General features: G+C 46.0%; 1 protein-coding gene across 2 annotated transcripts; it reads left to right on the forward strand.

The window, feature by feature from the left end:
- Window positions 1–1,027: 1,027 nt before the first annotated feature.
- On the forward strand, window positions 1,028–24,460 carry LOC8034022 (TGF-beta-activated kinase 1 and MAP3K7-binding protein 2). Of its 2 annotated transcripts, none has more exons than XM_002407391.4 (8): window positions 1,028–1,248; window positions 3,957–4,112; window positions 8,348–8,707; window positions 11,109–11,205; window positions 11,798–11,946; window positions 13,307–13,511; window positions 16,729–16,866; window positions 24,086–24,460. In XM_002407391.4, exons 2-8 carry the CDS (start codon window positions 4,008–4,010, stop codon window positions 24,091–24,093), a joined length of 1,062 nt encoding a protein of 353 aa, XP_002407435.3. In that variant the 5' UTR covers window positions 1,028–1,248; window positions 3,957–4,007; the 3' UTR covers window positions 24,094–24,460. The 2 variants fall into 2 exon arrangements, with proteins under 2 accessions (XP_002407435.3, XP_029843483.2); XM_029987623.3 differs by having other exon boundaries at window positions 1,028–1,108.
- The last annotated feature ends 6 nt before the right edge of the window (window positions 24,461–24,466 follow it).

Below are 24,466 nucleotides of genomic sequence, written 5' to 3' on the forward strand. Positions count from 1 at the left end.
AATGCTTTAATGTCCACCCACTATTTTTTTTTTTTCAATTGGCCAATCAGAGTTTGGCATTCTGACATCATCGCAACCTCTGTGCAAGAAGTAGAACTTGTACTGCGTATGGGGGGTTCTATATATTCTATTGATAGTGGTAATGTCTATCAGACCAAATGGACACGTCTAATTGAGTATTAGATGTGTCTATTGGACCAAAGGAGATGTTGAAAGAACTGGCTGCATTGGTTTATTGAAGCAATGGAGCTTATTGGATTATTAGATATGTACATAGGGAACCAATTGTTTTTTTTTGTTTTTTTTTTTTATCTTGGGCCACTGCGAAGGGGCTTTTAAAATTAAAATATATCAAACGAAAACTGAGAACCGAAAAAAGAATGAATTGAAGATTGGAGTTTTATAATAACTTAGCAGTAAAGTATCGAAAGCTTCCTCTTAATAAACAAAAAATTGTGTAGACGCTATAGTTAGCTCTCGGCCAATCGCGTGGAAGGCCGACACGGCGAAGCTTTTGGTCGCGCATGTTGCCACATTCTGAGTTAAAGCTATGGGAACCCATTCGTCCACACAGCTTGAGTGCGGATCAAAGCTACGCTTCCCCTTTCCCTAACTTTGAAGAGGTCTTTGAGGCGACGCGTCATTCACAGGAGTCGGGACCACTGATCTCCGTCAGGACTGCCCGTGTAGCTGAAACCCGCTACACGCTAGTTGCAGCAAGAAAGGTGGTATGCTGAATCTAGTTTGCTTTTCAAAACGCTGTACTGCGTTTTTAATTCGATAAACGATAAAATTCGAAGGATGGTCGTAGTTCGGTCATGTGAGGCGGCTGAAAGTGCGCCCGCAACTTTTGTTGAATCGAAACCGAAATCACAAGAAAATGAAACAAAATTATTCTTACAAGTATGTTTTGTAAGACATGTTTATAAAATACCTGTGTTAGTAAAGTTAATAAAAATTGTTAATAAAAATATCGGCCAGTTAAAGTAGAAACTATCTTTAAAAGGGGAAAAAAAGGCAAACAATCAAGCTGGCAACAACGAGCCTGTAAACAGGTGATGGCCGTCGTCTCTTACGTGACGGAAGTTTGGTCAATGTTGCATAGATGGTAAGCTTTGCGGGTGGTCCACGTCTGAAACACATGCGGAATGTCCACGTTTTTCGACTAATTCAACTCATCGGGGTCAGCTTATGACGGCACAGTCCACTGCTGTCATCACTGCTATCCCGCTGCGTTCTCCGTGAAAGGTACTCGACACTTTTAGGCCTACATCTGTCAACAAGGTTGTGTTCTCGAAAGTGATTGCTCCCGTTTGCAATCCCCTAAGGTCGACTGCCTTCGTCTTGCATATGCCGTGATCGTGCGCCGTAGTTTCAGGCCGGTTGAGGCAACGCCGAATGAGAATTAGTAACGCTCAACTTTTTTAGCGGTCACGAGTATTGCGATTGCGTGGAAACCAACTTTTGGCGTAGAAAAGTGACGCGACTAATCAGCCGGGACGAACCGCAGCAAAAAACAAGCAACAACAATAAAAACAAGCAGTGCTTTATTTTTACGCTGGCGCGTTGTTACAAAGTGGCATTTATTTCGCCACGTTTTTGGGATCGAGAACATTTGAAGAGCCCCGGACACTGCGCCGCAAGCACGGACACGAACTTCCTTCCGGACTATGATAAAGGTGTCCCCTGCGGGTTATTGCGGATGCGGATTTACCAGTTGGTCGATTAATGGGGTTCTTTTTTTTTAATGGAACCCTAAAGGACCGCAATATTTAGTGTCGGTGTTTTAAGAAATGCAAAACCTCGGAAAAAGAATCAACATGCGATATAGACGCACTACGATTACTGGTAAATTCATTGCATTGAAGAAAACCTTGAGCAACTTTTCTTGTTTGCTTCTTTTTAATTTTTTCATACACATGTTGAGGGTTTTATTTACCAACATAGTAAACCTTTAAAATGTAATGGTTGCGTCACAAATTATATCGTTCCCAGGATTTTCTTTTCTCCTTGGCACTTTACAACAATGACTGGAGTTAAGTGCTCTATGCTCCAGTCGTAGGCCCGCTTCATTAGAAAGAAATATATGTAGACTTATATTCGTCGAAAGACAGTCCGTAGCCGGTCAACTCATCTCACAGGGCAGTTTTTTGTAAAGCAAATCATCACTGTGGCAACTCCTCTGACTTATGAAAGAAATTGGTTATTTTCTCATCAATTTATACTTCACGATGCACGTCCCCGCAAACCAGTGATCGCACGTGAGTTTAACACTTAAATGACAGCAACCTGTGGAACTTGTACCAAAAACTGACTGATTCACTACATATTCACAAGGTGAAAATGGTTTGGTTACCAGTTTCCTTCATAAATGAATGAAAGACAGACAGCAGCACACAAGTAAGGCCTTCAAAACAAGTAGTTTGTTTTTGGGATCGCACAACCAGTGATATGCACCATCACCCTGCTCTGAAAGTCATGCCGCTGCGGTGGCGCTGCCGCTGTCATGGCACATGCGTAAACGCTTCACTTCGCTCGAATTTGGTTTCTGCACACGCCAGTGGCGTAGCCAGGAATTTCTTTCAAGGGTGGGGGTGGGGTGGAAGCTGAGGTGGGTGGGATGTCTATGAATTGGTGTGTGGAGGGGAAGGAGAGGGGTCAAAGTGCATGTGTATATGATAGGGTCAGCTGGATTTGGGGGGAGGGGGGGGGGGGGGAGGGGGAGGGGGGGGGCCTGAGGCCCTGTAAGCTTTCCCCCTGGATACGCCATCACCCTTGTGACAAAAAAATCGCCCAACTATGCCCAATGCAAGCTTTGTGCTTTTGTTAGACCCTCGTTCGGATGATTCCACTCGCAACTTGGCTTCGGCTTTATTCTGGACAGTGCCCATTTTCTCTTCGAGGACTGGAGGAACACGGGGATGCTAGACGTGTTAATTACGTGGCTCTTTGCAACAATATTAACCGAGTTATATATAACTCCGGGCTTCAAGTATTAAAATTTTGCAGGTGCCATAAACAAATAAAATAAATAATTTAATCGGTCGTAGCTCAGAGTGCCACGCTTTCAATCTGCTGGTGTTTTTTTTTTTTTGTTTTTTTTTTTTGTGGTATGCCGAAAAGTGCTCACCCACACGTAGACCTGTTTTGGAATGAACTGATTGGAGTAGATGCTGTTTCGATGAGGTCTCCATAGCTACCTTTGAAATTCACCCCCTCATGTAGCGAACCCCTAGGATGCTGCCCTAGAGTTATGGTGCCTGGAACGTGTCTCCGACTGACGGTGGCGTACCAACTTGTTTTTGAGTGGGGAAGCAAACCAGACCCCCCCCCCCCCCCCCCCCCCCCTCCTGGGCCAAGGGGCGTGCCCTTGGTATTCCTTGGGAGCCGCCGGACAGTGTTTGCCCTGCCTAGTGGCGGCTGTTTCAGGGGGGGCAAAACACATGCCTTGCCCCCCACTTTGAGAATTGGGGGGGCAAGCACCCCCCCTTGCCCCCCCGGTTGGTACTCCCATGCCGACTGATGTGTTTGTGGCGTGCTGAAAAGTGGTCCCCCTTATTTTGTCTGACGATGTCAGCGTGACGAGTGTCACGCTGTCGCCAGCCGGGATCCTGGCAGTGTCGGGGCAGCAGTGGTAAACGTGGCAGACGCCTGTTCTGCCGCAGGTCGGTCCCCAGCTTGACACTTCACAAAAGCTTTGACAGCCAGGAGTCGAGACGCTGCGATGACGGTGACGGCGACACTCACCTTCGCTCGTGCTGCTCACCGGAACTTCTAGCACCAACTGCCGACATCGAGACCTCCAACAGCGTGGCACTCAGTCTGCTTTCACGTCACTTGTTGCCCCTTCGGGACCACTTTTCATTTAGGGAAGGGATAGGACGTTAAACATGCCAGTCGATGACGCATTCCACCGTACATGGAGTTGATTGAACCGAAACTGGGATTTTGTGCAGACGTACTGAAGGCGAGGACGGCCTCGTCGGCAAGTGCTGCCCACTTAGGTGATGGCGGCCTGCTCCATCTCCCACCCCCATCGTGACCTGTACAACGACATGCGGGTGCAGTTTCCGGAGCTGCCGGACACGGTGATACGGTCCTACGTGCAACTGGTGGGTGCGCTTCGTTAGCAGTCACGACAAAACCAAGAGCGTTCGTGCCTTTACCTCGGTGTTGTACCGTACATTGCGGGCTATGGTCCGCACAGTCTTCTTTCAATTGTCCGCACTCTGTGCATAGTCTACACTTAAAACGATTCTCCGTCAGAAAATACCTCGAACGTGCGTTGTCTATTAGCGCAAAGGAAGTCCTTATCGTACAGAAATCGTCATTAACACAAAAGCCATGACGTCTTGTTTTAAAGAACTATCTTGTTTGACTGTTTTTCCTTTTTCCCCTTTTACACACCACATAAATTTTGAATTTGAAATATCTATACGGCGTGCAAGTTTGCCCGTTCCTCGCTTACCTCGTGCGCTCGCTTACCCCCCAAATGCCCCTGCACGATTTTGTTTCTCCCTGGCCTCGACCGACAACCGCAAACGCTTGGGTGCCTTGTCGTCACGCATTCCGTGCGCATTCTCTATGTTGCCCTTTGAGTGGAGTACTCCTTCCTGCGTTACAATGCACCAAAGACGCATTCCAGAGCATTCGCTTGTTGTATAGTCCACCAAGTATAGGGAGTATTCATTGGCGGTCATAGCTAAACCCGCTGCTGCTTTCTTACCACCGGGGAAGAGAGAGAGAGAGGGGAAAGATGCTTTTGTACGAATTTTAAGTGGCAATTTAATCTCCTAGAGGGAGAATAGCGACGTTTGGGGAAGCCTGGGACCTACAAAGGAGAGTCCCGGTGATAAGAGGATTTCTCCTTCCCCTCTTCTCTTGCGATTGCCCGAGAGCTGACGGGAAACTCTTCCCGGGCATGCGCTGTGAGCAGTTACCTCAGATATGGCGTCCAGTGAATACCCCCTATAGTCAGAAAAGTAGGGTTGTCGATCCATTGCTATGGCACGAGCGGTTTGCCATGTAACGCTTCTCAGCCAGGAGGTGGAGAGGACCCGTCAGACCCACGAGTGTGCCAGCAATGTAAAAACTGGTTCATGCAGCCCCCATTTATTTGCATTAGGTTATATTATGCAAGCTTATGTATGCTTACGCCACATGTTGTCGGGACATCCGTGCCTCATTTTAAGCGTGACTACCAGTTGAAGAGGATAGCCTGGCAAGTGACATTCGAGACACGAATGTTTCAGTATCTTATTCATAACGTAAGAAAACTGCTGTGTGAACCAGCCTTTAAGGCCGGTTCACACACTTGCATCTGCTTACGACCAGGTTCCCACGATATCTCACGACGAGAGAACACGCCAGCACGCCGTCGCCATCTATGAAATGGCTCCGGAACTGCATTTCACTAGAGCGAAGGTTTTGCGGTATTTCCGAGATCAAATGTACATAGTACCTATGAAGAATAATTGTTTATAACATTGCTAAAGAAATTTGAGGGAAAAAAAAAAAATTGCACGCAAAAAAATAAAAAAAGAGAAAAAGTATGGTAATCTTGAAGGTGCTATCCGATAGACGATGCCAGTGCATTCCCTCGTCGTAAGAGAATTTAACTGGTTTTAAAGTCGTGGGATTATTGCTACCAACACAGGTATCGATCGAGTAACCATGGGGTTATCTCAACGGCGGCGGCGATCTCAAAGGAGACGTCAAACCTAGTAGCGTCTCCGTGAAAAGTATGAAAAGGTTCAAAGATATTATTTCTTTATTACTGGGCCCACGTGTTTGTTTCAAGCAAAACAAGTTGCTGACAAGACACCAGTTTTTTGTTTATGAATTCCTAGTCTTAATAAGGTGGGACAAACAGTCATATATTTGTAAAGAGAAGAAGATTGAAACTTAATCGAAAGAATATTTGCAGAGGACAATGTCAGATACAAAAGATTAATAGTCGGCGTGGAAGTTGAACTGCACTATACAAGAAGATCGGGATGAAGGAGGCATCCCTCAAAAGTATGCGTGGTTAACGGCGTCACACAGTGCGTCGCAACCATAGCATCAAGCTTTGTTACAATCTGCAGAAGTCTAGTTCAGGGGGTCCTGAGGCGCAGTAAAACTTGCAAAATAATTTAATACCGTGTCATTCTCCCCTGACTTGCGACCACGGCTCTCATGTCTGGTAAGAAATCATAGAGCACGACCACGAAGTCTGGCTCAGCCCGAAGCCACTCCCATTCACCTCTGTTTGCTTTCCACGATTTGTGGGCAGTGGTGCGGTGGAGGGGACGCCGTGACATGGCTACCTTGATGCGCCTCCAAATGTTTTTGATGATATTCAGATCGGCTCCTTTTGGGGGCCAAAGCAGCTTCGTCCAGTCTTGTACACGTTACTAAAAAAAAGTAATCGATTACAATTACTATTACTCTTGGCTAAAAAGTATTCGATTGGGTTACTAGATCACTCGACAGCAAAATTAATCGGACATTACTTCAAGAGGTAACCGTTACTTTTCCGATTACTTTATTGTGTGAAGACTTACATCTTTAGCGCTCATAACAATGAAAAACGTCCAACCTATATTTCACATTTTCACAAGTATTGAAGAAGAAAAAGCTGGTTCCCTCTTCGTGGTCGTTGCACCTTCACAATGCGAACATAAGCATAGTATTCGTTTGAAGAAGTTTAATGATTTGGGCGTTCGCCAGTTTCGGGAAGGGGGGGGTTAGATCTTGTTAAGCTGAAGCAAGAAGTGTCGCTCAAAGTTTGCGTCGTTCATTTTCTCACGTTTTCTTGTGAATATGTCTGCTGCTACGCTGAAAGCCCCCTCAACAGACGCGCTGGAGGGCAAGGCAGTGTTGAATCTGAGGAACAATTTCTGATGGCGAGGGAAGTCCTTCAGGAGGTCCGTTGTATTGTCTCGCGAAGTCAAGTACCTGGGCACTTCCCCACTGCCGTTAGACGTCCCCGGCACAGAAAAGTTGAAAAAAATCTATGTCGGGGGATAGTACACAGTCATCTTAGCATCTTGATTCTGGCTCCCCATTGCATGGGCGGTTCACCTTGCCTTGAGCAGTTGCGTCAACTCCTGCCACCTGGCATCGCCATGGACCCATCCCACCTTGAACCAGGGGAGCACGACGGACGCTAGTAGCGTCCGTCGTACTCGAAAGCAGGTTCCTGAGGAAACATAGTAACGGTTAGAAGTAATTTTTGTTACTTCTTTTGATTGTAATCAGATTGAGTAATCTGATTACAAAAAGTAATCAGATTACTCTTGTGATTACTGCCTAATAAAAGTAATCAACTGATTACAAAATTACTGCAAAAAGTAATCAATCACAAATAATTTGATTACTTGTAATGCGTACGGTACAAGTCTGGCTTCGTCAGGCAGCGCTCCTCGAGGAGATACGAGCGTGACAGCGCATTTTCCATTTCGGCGCTTTCTTGAAATGCACTAAAATGCATGTTAGCTGAAAACGTGAACATTGGGCTAGCAGATGGCCGGAAGAGCGCAGAGGCGCAGTGAGCGCAAGTGAGAATTTATCTCGGCCTCAGGTTGCACCGTGTTTGCGGAGCGATGCGACAGGCTGCGCAGGTAGTACCATGCACAGGCCGGAGCGCTGTTTCAGCTCATATTGTCCGCGATAGTACATGGTTGTAAGCCGTTGCAGGTGTGTGAACCAGCCTTAAAAAAACACTAACCCTAGGGGAAAAAAGAAAGAAATTTTCCTACTATAGTCGGTGACAGGTCAAAAAGGAAGTGGAAGCCCCTCCTCTTTCCACTATAGCAGAGCGAATGCTGGGGAGGAGGAGACCTCCTCTCCACCGTTCGCTCTGCTAAAGTGGAAAGTGGTGGGCGGAGCTTCCACTTCCTTCTTAACCTGTCACCGACTATAGCTTAATCTTAAAAAATAGTGTGTAAAAAAAAAAATATATATTTATGTTACAATTTGCATTTTTTAATTTGCAGGTGAAACCATACTGTACCCCTGTGGGATGATGATGATGGCATTTGTACCCAACTTGTGTGCACTCTAAGTTCACTGGATATCAGAGTGCACACTAGTTATGTACAAATGCTATTGTCACCATCCCACAGGAGTAGTTTTGGTTTTGCCCGCAAATCGAAAAATTTGAATTGTAACATAAATATTTAATTCCTTTTTTTTTTTTTTTGACAAACGTTTATTTTTAAATTTGCCTGTTCTAATTAGGTAGAAAAAAAAAAGTTTCTCCCCTGGGTTTAGCGTCTCTTTAAGAGATCAGAGGAACTCGGTCATAAGCAGACGCAAGTGTACGAATGAACCTTTACACTTGCGCTTTCCCCGCAACCCGCAGTACCCCCGGAACCGCGAGCAGTGCATCCAGCAGCTGACGCTCGCCAGCCAGAACCAGCTGTACAGTCAGTACGACTCCGAGGAGAACCCTCCAAGCCGCGGGTGCGGCGGCGACGGCTTCGGCGGGGGTTCGTGCGCGGCCCGCGTGTTTGAGCCCTTGGACCCTCCCTTTGCGGTGGACGAAGACCTGCCCCCACCTTACCCCGGAACCTTGAGCCCCGTGCGGCAGATGCCATCTCCCCGTCCCCCGGTGCAGACGAGACTGAGCCCCCGCGAAGAAACCGGTCCTCACGGGGCACCTGGAAGTTCCCGGGCACCTCCTGCCATCACCGCACCGTGGTTGCGGGAGTACAGGTCGCCGGTGAGCTGGTCATTTGTGCAACGTCGCTTGTGAGCTTCGAAGGGCAACTCCAGTCGAAAAGGAAACCGAAATAAATGACTGGTATCGCTTTAGTGATACAAAAAGGCTTGAAGTACACCTAAACGCTTCTTATGAGTTGTGAATGCGAAAGCTTGCACGTCATTCTTCCACTCCCTTATTTCGTCTGCAGCGTTTTTATTTGTGCCGAGGGTGGGCGTGCCCTCTCCTCACCGCTCTGACCTTGGACGTTTCGTGTTACCGTTGCGCTGACTGTCATGGAGCGCCTTGGGGTGGCGATCGTTGAAACTGACGCGCAGCGGCCAATTGGAGCCTCGTCGACACGCGCCAGCCAGTGGGACCGAAGCCGAAATTATCAGCTTTACTCCGCTCCTTTGGGATTGAGGAAACTAGGTGCTGTTTGGCTAGGCTTTTTGGCGTGGTTTCATAGCTGGGAGCTGGCTTCGCTTGGAGAAAGGATTTAAGGTGCCGTTTGGCGCGGCTTCAAAACTGATGACGTCTGCTCGCTCCATGGGACAGTTAATGCTTTCACATTAAAAATTATACTTTGTAATTCGGGGACACCGACTGAGCTGAAAACAGTTGTAATCCCGAATTCGAAAATATTTACCGGAGTTGCTCTTCAGGCCGTGGTCGCCACCGCTACTGCTTTGTACAAAAGACTGTTTGCAAACACTGTCTGAGGTGTGTTTGTTTTTTGTAGGACGGTTGTGTCACAATGGTCCTACGGAAACCGCCTGTCAGACGTGTTCAAAGTATACAGTTGTACGAAGCGTACGTGCTTCGGCGTGCCCGCAGATAATGCTCGTATCTGCTGCAAACATTGTGTCTTTTTCTTTTTTTTGACGTACAAGCAGTCTGACTGTGGCTTTAGGGCAAGGGTCTGTTGGAGGAATGCGGCTGTTTCAGTAAAGTAGCATCATATCGTTGACATATGCGGGCAGCTTCTTCTATGTGAAGCAGTCTCGAAAATAAGAGTTGTGGAAGTGTTCCTAAAGGCTCGTTCACACTCTTGCAATTGAGTACGACCGAGAGAGACGAGACTTGTTAAAACCTCTTAAAATTTCTTAGGACGAGAGAACACACTGGCACGCTGGTGCCATCTATGCGGTGACCCTGGAACTGCATTTTACAAGAGCGCAGGTTTTGCAATATTTCCGTGGTCAAACGTGCGTAATACCTATAAGAAGGGCTCATTTATAACGTTGACAAAAGTTTTTCGAGCCAAGAAAGAAAGGATAATGCGCGAGAGAAATTGAAATTATGTCGGACCGCCAAGTTTACACTGCTACCGGATAGATGGTACCAGTGTGTCCTCTCGTTGTAAGAGGTTTCAAGGAACACCAGTTTTAAGAGGTTGCAAGAGTGTGAACGGGCCTTGAAAGGGAAGGGGAAGGTGATCGAGCTATTTTTGTTAGTTTGACTTTAGTGGTCTTCGAGGTTGCGTAAGAATTCTGTTTATTGATCCTCAAAGACACTTCAATGAAGTGCATTACGTGAGAGGGGTGTCTAATACAAACACTAACATTGAAAATTGCCGAATAACAGTTTGGTTAATTATGAACATGAACATGAGAGAAACAAAATCAGTAAGTGACATAAATTAAACGTTTCGATTAATGGAAATCACTTGCGAGGTGTTCCTTGGAATAATAACTAAACTTAACCCGGTTACTTTCAAGTGGTATGATTATTTTCGTAAGAGAAAGCGGGGAATTTTGGAATTTATTGGCGAATATAGAATTTACTTTCATCGACATATTTGGGCAGCTTCTTCCCCTTGCAGCTGCGTTGAAAATTGAAGTTGTGAGAAGCGTTTATAAAAGGAAAGGTGGAAGGGAAGGTCGTGTGAGAATGGAGCAGTTATTAATGTGTGATTGGTATATCATGAATTTGATTGGGTGATGCAATTTATAGGTTACAAATGATGCTGAGACTGTGAGCCTCCGTCATTCGTTTAGTATCATTTATGTGTTCCTCATGTGCAAAGGCCACATCAGATGATGCCTTTTTTATTGCAAATACATGTGCAGTGCCACAGGAGCATCACTGTTTGCGTTGGAAAAGGGGGACAACGATAGCATTGGTGGAGTATCATACATTCAATCGCATTACGTGAAATCGACCTTACTGCGTTGAGCCTTCCCAATCCAAACCGTTTTTGCGCCGCATCACGATGACCGTTCGATATGCTTACGGCTCCTGAAGGAATGAAACCTTACTGAGCCTAACCCTAGCAGAGGGGGATATAGCTTTCCCGTCGCCCGAGTCGGGACAGACATTTCCACGTACAAAACGTGCTATAGAGGCTTACGAGAGTGAGCTTGTCTAGAGTAATCAAGGCTGCCTTTTTTTCTTCTGCATATTCTGCGCATTGTCAAAGACCAACTTCAACCCCAGCGTCGGTCCCTGGTTTCCCCCTGTTGAACTGGATCCTCCCGGGAACCGATTACCTCCGGCTCTCGACGACATGACGCAAGGTTAGCCAGTCGCTTCTCTCGGTTACCTTTCTCAGTTGTGGTACGGTACCTGGGACGCATCTCCGACCGGTGTGCTTACCGCATCCTAAAAAGTTATCCCTCGATTTCCGCTCGGTGACGTCGCGGAAGTGTAACGTTGTCACCGGCCGATGCCGGTTTTGCTGCAGGTCGCTTCCAGATTCACAGTGCACTGAAGCTTCAGCAGCCAGGAGTTGAGATGCCGTGACAACAGCAATAATCTCATTCTCTCACACGTTTTTTTTTTTTGCTTGTATGCTTATTTGTTAGCGAACTGGGGGAAGGAACTTTTTAGTTTTGCGAATATTTCGAGCTAGATGGCGTGACGTGTCATGCCAGACTCGATTGCCCCAGGGCTATGGGGCTGGCTTTTGTGGCACGTAACGTCCTCTACGGTTCGTTGTGAGGTGATACGGAGTATTGCAAATTTGTGAACTCAAACTATCCGTTCTCTCGTCGAGCGAGCACTAGGAGAGCCGTAGGGCATCTCTCCTTTTTGGGGCGAGCGGGCGTCTTGGGTACAACCTAGTGGTGAACTCTCGGGGCTGCCAGTCAGAGCCTTGTGCCGTTGCAGCGCTGTTGACGCACCAGCGCCAGAGGTACGAGCTGCTGCAGCGGACCTACGCCCAGCAGCTGGAGGTTCTCCAGCAGCTGAGGAGAGAAGTGGAAGCCAAAGAGACCCAACTCATAACGAAGACGCTGCTCGACGTGACGCCTACCCACGTGAGTTGTTTAAGGAGGTGTGCCTCGCTGGTGTCCGGTGGTGCATCTTGCCGTAGAGTCCGCGTAATAAAGCCAGGGGAAAAGGTCTGCCATCTTGTGCACCTCGGCTTCCTTGGAAGGGTAAATCGTAGATGTGAACATTAGTGCTCTCAGCGAAGCTCTAGAAAATACAAAGATGTAGTAAATTATAATTTTCAAGATTGATTATTTCTTTTTTTTTAGCTTCATTTTGCAGGGAAACACCGGTGTCGTGCATTGTATGAAGGAGAACTAAATTTGACAAGAACTCTAACCGTTTAAATCCGTCTTGACGAAACAGACATGTTTACTTATTGTCTGCCTTCTTTTTCTGCTCCTCTGTCGCTCTCTTCCTCACTCTTTGTCTCGGCACTACTGATGTCAACGCTTACAATTTGCCATACCCTGCTCCTACCTTTATCCTCGTGTGTAACGGGTGCACAGTGCTTGCTTGGAAAACATCGTTCTGCTAACTGTCTCGTATTGCAAGTGCCCGAGCAGCTGGCTCTCCATAGTACCTAGAGAAACGTCAACATGTTTTAGAAAGAAAGAAAGGTATGTTGGCATCCGAAATAAAAAGCGGTGGTCTGCAGATACAGAATGTCCTGCGAATCGTTTGGCCGCAGTTACGCTGCTAGCTAATCGGCCTCTGTTAGGAACGTATTGACAATCGCCTGCCATTCTACGTATATGGTCACTGACAAAATAAGAAGGGCAGGGAAGTGCTTCAATTGTCTCACGAGCCTCGAGTGTGCACCTGCATCCAAAGAATGACGGAAGGCATCGAGCACTTGTGGCGGCCCGGCATTCGAAAAAGACAGCGATTACAGCGAGGCGTTTCACTTTGACAGGGAGGGTTGGACTGTAACCATTACCGTATTTACTCGAGTAATAGGTGCACTAAATACGAACAAGAACCCATGCCTACTTTCACGCAAAACGCGGGTGCAGTCAATTGTCGCACTCCGCGTGAAGAAATTAGCAAATGACGAGGCCGAGAACACGATTCTCTATCCCATAAATCGCTGGCATCTTTCTGTCGGTTGCCGTGATTGGCTATTCGCGTGCTCTGCGGGAAAGCAGGCTCACGTGCTTCCATTGCAGAACGGTGCGTCTATCACTGGCGTAAATGCGGTATTTCCTCCCACCCAAAATTACGAACCATAATGTAGGCACAGGAGGACAGTTCCCTTCGGCGCAGTGCAGCGGATTCTGCACTCCGTAAGCGTGCAAACAAAGTATTGTACATGTAGATTTCCGCTGTGGTTGTTCTAGATGGTTGTCGAGACTCCCTCTCCCTTTTCACTCTTTTCCTGCGCGTATTGCGTCTCGGACTGTGCAGGTGGACGAGCTGCAGAGGCTGCGCAGGGAAAACCGCACCCTGGACGTGGAGTGCCACTGTCTGCTGAGCGAGGTAGACCTGTACTCGCGGGGGGAGGTTCCCCTCGGAGCGACCGACGAGCACTTCTACCGCCGCCTGAACCCGGGGCAGACGGTCCCTGTGGCCCCCCCCTCCACTGCCTCCACCGTGACGCCAGCGCCCCCAGGTGAGCGGCCCCGACCCGATTGCTACCTTGCTCGACAGTGCGGACTCGCCACCTCGCGATCCAGAAAGCGCCGACCCTTTCGCACACTGCCGGCGAGATCTGCGGCATTCGCTCTGCATTGTGCAAATTTCCCTACGTGCGAGTTTTGCGGCTAGCATGCGGATTGTACCCGCAGTTCTTGTACTGTGTTCCCGTCACGACGTTTGTTCCCTCAAATTTTGTAGTATTTTCGATAGTTTCGCGTGTAAAGGACGCATCGAGCTTTTTATTCTTTGCCCTTTCTTCGTGGTAGTGTTTGCTACAATCTTTGCGAGGCAACATTAAAAAAATGGACATGTACATCCTCTTGAACGACTCACTCTTTCAAAATCGTTCTATGTGTAACTTTTCCGCTCAGTAATTGCAACTGCGGTTGAGGTTGACACTTACACTATTCCAGTACTCTGGTGTACCAGACGCACGTCTTTGAGTCTCCTTTTGAAGGTGCTCCGTAGTTTCAGAATTCAAACAAACGTGTATCACCTCTAGCTTCGTCTCTTGTGCACATGTTGTAGATTGAGCCTTGGATTATCTGACTGTCGGCGCTCCGTAGTTTGCCCTTTGCTGCCTTCCGTAGTCACTGACAGAGGAGAACGATGGGCCGTGGTCTTCGGGACGTCCGGCCTCCAGCACGCGTTGGCTGCAGGTGCGCGCTTCAGGTGCACGAGACGCCGATGCGTTACCGAAGGTACGGAGATTGCGTCGGAAGCGGGACAACCGAAGTTCCTCCCTGCCGTTTTTACCTTGCCGGTGACTATAGAGGCATGCTGCACAGGGTAAGAACGTTCTACTGCGTACCGTATCTTCTCACATATAACCTACATTAAAATTTATATAAAATCAAAGGCAAAGCACGGCTACGAGTTATACGCGAATTTCGGCGAGCGGTGCGGCTTCACGGCAATGCGCGCAGAGTCGTAGAAATAGATTGCCCGGGGTCCCTCTGCTCTGGTCTCTCCTAAGGACTGCCTTCTCCTCACCTTCTCCCTTTTTCGGGTAACCATCTGCACTGTTTTTGCAGGCTGAGCAGCTGAGTCGAGCCGTCGATTCGACGGCAACGGCAACGTGCAGGGCGTCGTTGCCGTTGACGGCAATTATCTTTGCGGTTTTCAATTTCTTCGGCAAAGGATCCGACTGTTGTCGGATCCGTCGTCGAGGAAATCGAAAACTGAGCGGCAGGCTGGAACTACAACCTTCACGACGTTGACGAGTCATCCGAAGACTGGTGCATTCTAGTGCCACTAATCTACGCTTCAGAGTAACGACACATACCCATGGATGGATGGATGAATGTTAATGGCTATACCCTTTGTAACAGGCGGTAGCTTGCATTACCTAGCCCAAGTCTAAAATGACAAACATATGATTCCTTCTGCCCTTTTAGGCCAATTGTCTCCTCCTAACTATCACCAGGATGACCTTCAGGGGATCGGGCAAAAAAACGAAAAAAAATAACCCCCGCCTCTTCTTCCCGGCAAGGGAGTCACCCGTTTTCCTCTGGTCAACCTTGTGGGCGTTACCCCAGCAACGGACCCCACTGGGGGACAGGGTTGAGACTTTGGGGTGGAGCCACACAAAGAGGGAGCTCCAATTTTCCTCTGTCCCGCCTGTCCCCAGCTGTGCTAGTTAGTTGTGCATCGTTCAATTATCCCTAGATAGTTTTCACCAATCTTCTAATCACCTCTTTGTGACTGTAATCCTTTTCTCTTCCGTCCTTCCATGATCCCCAGCAAAACCTAGGGCCTCGGCCAAATCTGTTACCCCTTCAGGGAAGGCAGGGTGAAGCCACGTGCACATCAAAACCATGTGCTCTAGTGTTTGCCCTCATTATGGTAGGCAGCACATAATGTGTCTGTCTTTTGAGGTTTGTGACTTAAAATCATGGTTGCCAGTTATCTGAAGCTTTATCTGAAATCACAGAAAACACTTTTTCGTCCTCCATGAATGTGTATACAGCTCGCGGCAGAGCAAAGCAATATTACACAAGCTTCCTAACACCGAATCTAATGCTGAGGAAGTCACACTTTTGAATCATGACGATCGGCAGTTGTGTCTGCTCTGCACAAGCACCAAGATGGTGGCGCCCACAACAAGATTTTGGGGAGCAGTTTGCCGATACTCTAAGCTTAGCTCGTTTAGTGGCTCAGATAATATCTTAAGCTTGAAAAAGCGCTCGCAAGGATTAAAAAAAAAAAAGGTTGTGGTCACGCTGTATTGACAGATCCGGCACGACCGCGACCTTGCTAGACGAGATAGCGCGGAACAGTTTAAAAAAGTGCTGCATCAGCAATTGCCTTGACGACATGGATTAGTACAACGCTAGGTGTAACAATGAGGGCACCTCAAATAGCTGCAGTGACTGCAACTATGAGTCTATTAAAAATAAAAGTAGGGTTTCCCATGAAATCCATTGCTTTCTGTGGTTATTGCGCTTATAATGTGCAGCATTTTTTTCTTTCTTTTTTCCTGAGTAGTAAATTGTGGTTGCGGATAACGGGGTATTCACACGGGGGCTGATTTCGGGGAGGGATGTGCATGACGTCAGTGATAGGCGTTCACAAGAACGGCGAGGAGTCAAGAGTATTGTCAGTGTTATCAGACGCATTTAGCAGTCGCACTCGACAATGAGGCTCGATGCACGCTGACGGGAGTAGAAAAATGGAGGCGTACTTGAAATGGTGATGCATGATCATAGCAGCAGCGCTGTTAGGCGCAGAGTACGACCTACTGCTTCCTGCTAAAAGAAAGGTGCTTCTTGAATGGCTGGATGCAACACACAGGACGTGCAATCAAAAACCACTCATATGAGGAGTGGCTTGGGGACAGTATTGATTAATATCAAAGACTCCTTCGAATGCGGTCGATCCTGATGCAATCGCCAGTGCCTGGCTGAGCAAAATCTGTAAAGTTGCCACCAGACATGCAAACAAAATACCGCCAATTGCAAAGAGATCCCACGCCACGGCGGGGAGCGTTTTGCAACCCGAGCAAGGGCTCCCCCTCCCCCTGGGATGTGTATGTCAGCGCGACTCCGTGCAAAAGCGTGACGTCATTCCCATTTGATGCGCATCCCGGGAAGCAAAGGGAGGTATTTTCCCCCCCCGTGTTAATACCTCTTTATATGCAGGAGTGTGTAATACACACAAACATACAGTACATCTAGTTTCCGTCTCTGCAGCGGCGTCTCTACATTCCTTGCTGTCGGAGGATGAAGAAAACCAGGACGACAACCGGTGGAAGTGTTCAAAGTGCACATTCCTGAACCACCCGGCGCTGGACAAGTGTGAAGTGTGCGAGATGCCAAACGTTGCCCGAGGTAATGTTGCCCGCGCACGCTACCTTGCACAGAGTGCACCCCCATGTTACTGCCATAAGCTGCCCGTTCAGTTCGTCTGAGGTCGAGCACATTGTGGCAGCTCATTGACGGGGTGTAAAAGCGTCCGTACACACAGCGACATTGTGACATGAAAAAGAATTGCGAGCACTTGTCCGTCTCGCAAAAGGTTCCATAAAAATGAGGACGTTGTTGCACCTGTTGACTTTAGACACGTGTATGTTCCGACATCCATAGTTTTGATGGCGTATTCCAGAGGCTGACAATTAAATTACCGGCATCGCACAGCGCACAGCGTTTCTGAGCTTATTCAAGACTGCTGATATATCTTGGTGCTGATGCTTCCTCATGATATCTTTTGTTACGTTCCACTCTAGTACCTGATGGCGTTCTTAGAACTTGCCTTGTTATGCTGTGTTATTGTGTCCTACTCATTGTTCTTGTCTTTGTGTTTGTGCCATATTGTACAAACAAGCTCTAGAAGGTGCATATATTTTTTTGCGATTATCTGTTTATTGGTGCGTGCGAATTTCCATAGACTACAAAAAATAAATCTTAAAGGGCCTCTCCAGCCTAAAATGGGTGTGGCTAGTTTAATATAAAAACCTTGTGGCAGGTACCAGAACCCCCTCATGGAGGTGTCCACGAAGTTTCAGCTTGCGATTTGAAGAATAAAGCATATATAGAATGCTTCTGGAAATTCCCATATTGCAACTGGATCGATAAACGAGCCGCGACGTAACAGAATCAGGATGCCGTCTCCTTAGGGTGCTCCTTCCTTTGCCTAACTTACCATCTATACATTGCTTCCTCTCCTGCCTTCCTGCCTGTCGGCGGGATGGGGCTTCCAAGAGCGGCCTGACTCTGGTAAGGATGGAAACTGCAAAAGACACAACGTCGCACTCAGTGGCTGTAGTATCCTGTTGCATCAAAGACATTTCGTCGAGTGAGGAAACTGAAATACATGTATCAAAATCTGGGCTTCTCAAATTAATTTCCCGATAAAATCTTGGATATTTTGGCTCTATAATTTCGCAGCGTAATCGAAGGTAAGTAAGATTGCATGAGGCGTGAAGACCTATGATCACTATTTTTAGGCTGGAGAGGCCCTTTAAAGTAATAAGACGTTCCAGGTAAATGGTAGCGGGTGAACACAAGGAATTGTATGAAATTTACTAGCAGGAAGTGCTAGTGCCTAAGTAGTAGTTTGTATGTATCGGTATAATTTATTGAGATCTATTTTTTAATTTCTGTCTATAGCATGTTTTACGGTTTTTATTTCATGCCGAGTTTTATAAGGATGTTTACCAGTAAGTATACTTTTGCCAGACAGCTTTTTGTTAGCTCATCATTCACCTCTTTTAGCGAAGCTTGCCGCTGCACTGCTGACACCCTTCTTTTCGTACGAGTACCTCGTAAGATTGAATGGCTCCTGCATCATTGCCGGCTTCTTTCCCCCAAAACTTGCAGCACTTGGTGAATTCCTCCTCAGTTGTGGTACTTGACTTTTAAGGTGGTCATGCCAGCTGTTGTAAACGGGGCATTCTCTCAGATTAGTATGCAACCGCCTTCTTTAGCAACAGCTTTAGCAATCCAACCAACCTTATAGTGTATAGCACTACCTACATTCAGTAGGACAATTTGAGGGGATCGCCATGGTTGTTCTTCCTGTTTCCGAATGCACATCTTGCTTAAGGTTGCGAATGTGTGTGCACTTTGAGGTGGCAAAGGCTGAAGGTCAGGGAGAAGTTTTGACTGTTAATATTGCAACACAAGGTATTGGTGCGTTTGGACAGGTTGGTGCAAGGTCCCAAATCGGGCTTTACATCACTTCATCAGTCGCACCATGCGAATGCAATTTCTCTTGCTTTTTTCGTTCCTTTGTTTCTTCCATCTTTCTCTGTCTCTACAGATCCACTCTCCTTCTTTTTTTGCTTGGGGTACCATTCTGGGGGAAACTTCGAGAATCTTTTTATGGCAAGGTGTTTCGGCAATTCGGAAACCCAGGCTCTGTAGCATCGAAAATATGGTGCCATTGCTCTCTGAGAAGACACTGCCTGTGGGGAAGGGGCATTCATCTTTAAAGCACTCTTCATAGGATTTCAAAGCTTGTATGCTTATTTTCGTTCAATTCCAAAGTCTTCATTGCCCTAGGGGTTTGCTAGTCGAGAACACAGGATAGGCTTGGAGAATAGTTTGGGACGGTTTCTGACCAGTCTTGTCGCAATGAAGGTTATTGAGACGTATCGCAATTTCGCGAAATGCCACAAATCCGTTTTATTCCCAACTCCAGATGAGCCGTCACTGTAGTTATGATATACTAGCCCGGTTGTAGCTAGGATCAAATATACCAAATATTGTTTTACAAGTATGTATGAACTTACCAAAGTGGAGGAATGTGTGTATTTTGCCTTGTGAGGGAACTAGGCATTTACAAATGTAATGATCTGTACAACATATGCAGTGGCTCTGGGGTCATTGCCTTTCAGTGTGAAATAACTTTGAAGGGCTCAGGGTTTGGAGTAGAACAAATTACACCCCACCCCACACATGTTACACAGTCCATGCAAATGTCTTTGAGGGAAATAAATTAGAACTTGGATCGTGCCTGTTTCTAAAACTGTACATTAAAGTTGCTTATGGGATTTTTTATTTTTTTTTTTCATTCCATCGATTAAATTAACAGTGTCACTCCTATGTCATAGTTGAAATTGCTAGCAGTTTTGTAATATTTCGTTTGGCCTCCAGGATTATGAATATTAAGATTATTTTTCAATTTGGTGCACAGAGGCCGCAGAAAATAATTTTCAAAGTTCCGCTGAAGACCTTCTTTCCCGGAGTGTGACTCCAGAGTTTTCAGACTCTCCACTCTCGCGTATCTTCAGCGTCTATCGAAGCTATGCACTCTTGCTATTTTCAAAAAGGGTAAAAAGAAGACGTGACTGGTGTCGGTGCGGGGGAATATACCTGGCAAGCTTGCAATTGCACATGCTGCCCACACGAGCGACACACGCTTGGCGGCCGAAAGATAGTTTTATGATGTAACTATTGGTCGGAGGTTTTTCATATTTTCTTTCGCTTAGTTACATCTTTGGGAAAAACAAACGTGATATTCAAATTCACGGGTCAAACATGCCAAACATGCGCCAGAATTCACCTTGAACTCTTTTTTTTTTTTCAAGAATCTCTTCAGCATCTTTTTAACTTGGAGCTTTTACATTGGCCTCAGAATGCCAAGGGCACATGTCAGGATCTATTCGTCCAGTATTTAATTTTTCAAAGTTAGCCAGCTATGTTTTGTGCTAAAATCAACTTAATCTTTTTTTTTCAGACAGTACATACATGTTGTTTGCAACACCAAGGCAAAAGACCAGATGGTCTTGCCAGTTTTATAGTACCACGCATGATTGCAAATAGTATATCTAGCATTCCTCTGCTTGTGCGAGCAAGCATGTGCAATTGCAAGCCTGCCTAAGGTGCCGTTATGCTCATGGTGCATGTATGTGTGAGGGACACTAGCATTGCAGTAGTTTCTATAGTACTCTTTCCCAGAATCGCAGGGACAGACCATAGATCTCACTTCAGTCCCTTTTGACTTTTGAGTAGAGAAACGGGTAAATAACTGGAACAGCCAGTCTATGAAAAGTTGATTAATGCAACAAAAGTAGCAATCAAAGTATGCCCGTTTATTTATTTATTTTTTTTGGCATTTCCAGTTTGCATTGGTGCTCTTTTTTATCGCTAGCATTGCAGGGCAGCGCATCTGCACAAACCATAGCTGGCTCCCTTGCATCATTTCGCATGTGAGATTTCAATTACGTTTCTATTTTGTCCAAGAAGCAAACCCGCTTAAAGTTAAGCACACACGGGGACAGAATTCTTCTTTTTCAAATGAGAATAAAGATTACCACAGGAGTTGATTGACTGAAAACTTTGTTCAGGGTTTGAACTGTACATTTCAACACTGGCAGCTTAGTGCATTTCATGAATACCCGTTAGCATTCGTGCTTTGCACTCTAAGCAAATACATTTTCTAGCTCTGATATTGAGGGGTAGTGCTTTTCTTTTACTGTATATCTTTCTCATCAATCACCCACTTTCACAATTAATCTGGACAGATCATAAATGCTACCCATTTGGTTTTGCCAGGTTTCTAAATTCAGGGCAAAATTTAGTATATAATTAAATGTGTTTGAAGAAGTGTTTTTGAGTGTATCTATAGCTTTATGGCAATTATGGTACTGCAGGTTGAATGTCTAGTTTGTTGGGATCTGGGCGCTTTAAAACCCCCCTTGCTCTGTCTTAAAGGGGTACGGAAACTAAATTCCAGCACTCATTTTCTAGCTTTAATGTGTTGCATGTTGCAGCATAACCTCAAAGATACCAGTCTTTTGTTGAAAGGCACAAAAAAACTAATTTTAAAGCTAAAAAACAATCTTTCAATGTGCACCTGGTGGATGCATGTGGAGCCTATTTGGGAAGCAATCTAGCAAGGTTGGGGAACTTGCTACGTAGTCATGACGTAGCAAGTCCCATCGGAGCAGCGCCGCTCTTTGGTATTCAACATTTTCCTTCCAGGCTTTCCTCAACTCACAAATCTTGCATTGTACCACACCCTCGTTTGTGCACCCGGAGACAGCTATTCTCCCCCTAGAAGATTAGCCGGTCGCTCAAAATTTGGACAAACATTGCTTTCCTCACCCTGTTCAACCCTAAGCTGACAGTGCTGCGGAAGCTGCGTGCTCCTTAAGCCAGCCTTACGCTCGTCATTCCACGGGTACTTCAAACGGCTCGGTTGTAACACGTTGACGCTATTGACACTACCACTACGCTGACTACGCCACCAAGGGCAAAGCTCATAACCACGCCAGCCTTAGTACATCACGAATGCAGGGAATCTTTTTTTTTTCTGTTTTTTGTTTGTGCCCGATATCCTATGACGCATCGCGCTCTCCGTTCGCTTCTCTTCGAGCGCTTGCTTGAGTGCACCGTTTAAAGCGAAAAATATAGCCAGTCGTTCAAAATACAAACGGGTGATTATCATTTACGGTTATTATCCGTCGTGCTTGACTCATTTCCGAACGAAATTTGCATATTTCAAGTTTTGTTTCCGTACCCCTTTTAAACCTGTCAATCTTGTAGGTTTCTTATTGCACCCCCTCAGAAAATGTTTTAGGGATCATACATCTTTTCGTGAAACTGCACCATGTGAAGCAACTTTTAAATAAACTCATATTGTGCAGAATTTACACATGCTCATTTTCTCTCTGCTCATGCCACCGTCCTCCAAGCTCTCAAGTACTATTCCCGTCTACGGTTGAGCTTGGGGATTGAACAATGGTTTGTGGATCTTCCTCACTCTGCATCTCTGCTCTTTGCCCATCCTCTGGACTCCGCAGCTGTGGCATGCCTCTCACTCAAAAGCAGTCACCACTCGCTTTGCCACTTCCTCCTTCACTTATTTAGGCATTCTAACCTGTTTCGTGGCTCTAGCCCGAAATTTTAGAAGTGTGGGCAACCGGAGTCAGTGGCTACTATCTTTCATAGGTTTTCTACTTTCATTGCTTATAGTAATTTTGTATTTGTCATTTTTTTATTTTAGTTTTCAAGTTATGCACATTGGTTCCTAAGTGTAAGCTTTTAAACCTTTTTAGGGCTCGTCAATCTCATCTTTCATCACAAATGTACTTGGCAGCAATCGATTTGTTGCATTTCTCAACACACCAGGTCTGCTGTGTTGAAACAGTGGCACACAGCAGTTATACTACTTATTCTATCATATGATCAAAAGCTGACACAAAGCGGGGAAAAGCACTACATGCTAACAAAATGTTATCTCCGTGAGAATAGTAGTTGGTAGTGGCAGAAATTGGGTTGAAACCATGGCTGTAGTGCTCTTGTTCATGGCAGTCTCCATCAGGCATGCTCGGGCATGCAGCTCACAATGGTGAAGAATATCTTAAGAGTGCAGATTTAATCAGAACACATTTTCTCAGCAGATTTGTTTTCCTTTGTGTACATCTGTATTGGCGTCTGTGCCTCATTTTGTGCCTTTCTTGGGCTACGCATATTTTGCAGTCCTAAATATGTACCAGTGACATGACAAATTGGTTCAGTTAGGAGAGGCAAATGCTCCCGCGTTCCAAATAAGCGTGATTTTGCTTCTGCTTGGAAGTAACTGTTTGCTTGCATAGCAAAACTATGGGAGGGTTGTGAAAGCAGGCCAGGATTTAAAGCTTTGGCATAGTAATTAGACGTTTTGCTCGCAAAATCTAAAAAGACACTAGTACTCTGAAATGCAGGATGGCTCAAGACATCTCTGTTTGTGCTGTCTAGTGTTACTTGATCTTCACTGATCTTTTGTGATTACCCACTGATTTTGCTGGATTGTTCTAGCACATTAATAGTTTGAGAGACTAGGACACTCTTGGCTAATCACCACTTGCACCAAATTTCATCTGACAGGATTTTGGGCTTTTTACTTGCATGCATGTAGACAATAAAGGGATATTCACACCAGGGAAATCCCAAGGATTTTTCCCTGGCACGCATCACGCGACAAAAAGGTTGGGCTTTTGCGGTGTGGTGCTATGATGTCAGCTACGCGGCGGGGAGAGGGAGGGATGCTCAGTCGGCACAAACAATCCTGGTTTGGGGGCGGATCAGTTTGTTTTCAATAATATATTTTGTCGTTAAACTGTTTGCTGTCAAATGTAGAGCTTGTTAAATTCATCTGCGTTGGTGTCGAGTGTGGAAACTGCTTAAATGGACTGCAAACATTAACATTTCTCCTCCGGGCACTCTGTCCGAGTGAACGACAAAGCTGAGGAAGAGATTGCGCCTTCTGTTAACGTCACTCACATCCCTGCACAGATTTCTTTCTCGCAGTAAATCCCTCATTTTGTTTTATTAGCAGTTTGAGCCCAGTCATCATTTCATATATGTATGCTACATGAACATGTGTTAATTGAGGGGGCTAGAAGAGGCCTTATTTGTACAAGGGGGTAAGGGGGGGGACAGACATTTGGCAAGTTTACCTGTCTGTGGCACATATTTTTACCAGCTCAAACTGTTAATTCAGAAAATGATCCAGGAATAAGTGTGCAGCTGTCTTTTGATCACTGAATCAAGCAACCACTCACAGGTCTGGTTTGTTTCAAATGCTGAAACAGTTTGTTTTCTTTCTTTTTTCTTGTTTCAGATGTCTGACGTGGGCTACCACAACCAGTATTCTTCCTGGCGAGACCTTATGTGCTTTTATGAAGAATGTAACACAAACTTGTTTGCCACCAGTGTACAAAGGACATCCGTGGCTTTTTTAAAGACTGTAAATATGTCAAAGTTGTTGGTGTACGTAGTTTGGCACTTTAAATTGATAGTTGGGCCTTGGTCCCCAATTTTGTTTTGTACAGGTTTAAAGCTATTTAAATTAAGTATAGGCGTAGTCTGAATATGCAGAAAAGAGATTGAATTTGCGAACCCTGTGCAAAGCATTTCTTCATGTGATGTTGAGTGCACTTGCTTGGCAAAAAATAAAGTTTAGGCGTCAGCACCTGACACAAGAGATCAAAGGAAATCACTG

The sequence above is a fragment of the Ixodes scapularis genome, unplaced genomic scaffold (assembly GCF_016920785.2).
Source record: "Ixodes scapularis isolate PalLabHiFi unplaced genomic scaffold, ASM1692078v2 PGA_scaffold2__306_contigs__length_199485367, whole genome shotgun sequence".
NCBI classification, from domain to species: domain Eukaryota; kingdom Metazoa; phylum Arthropoda; class Arachnida; order Ixodida; family Ixodidae; genus Ixodes; species Ixodes scapularis.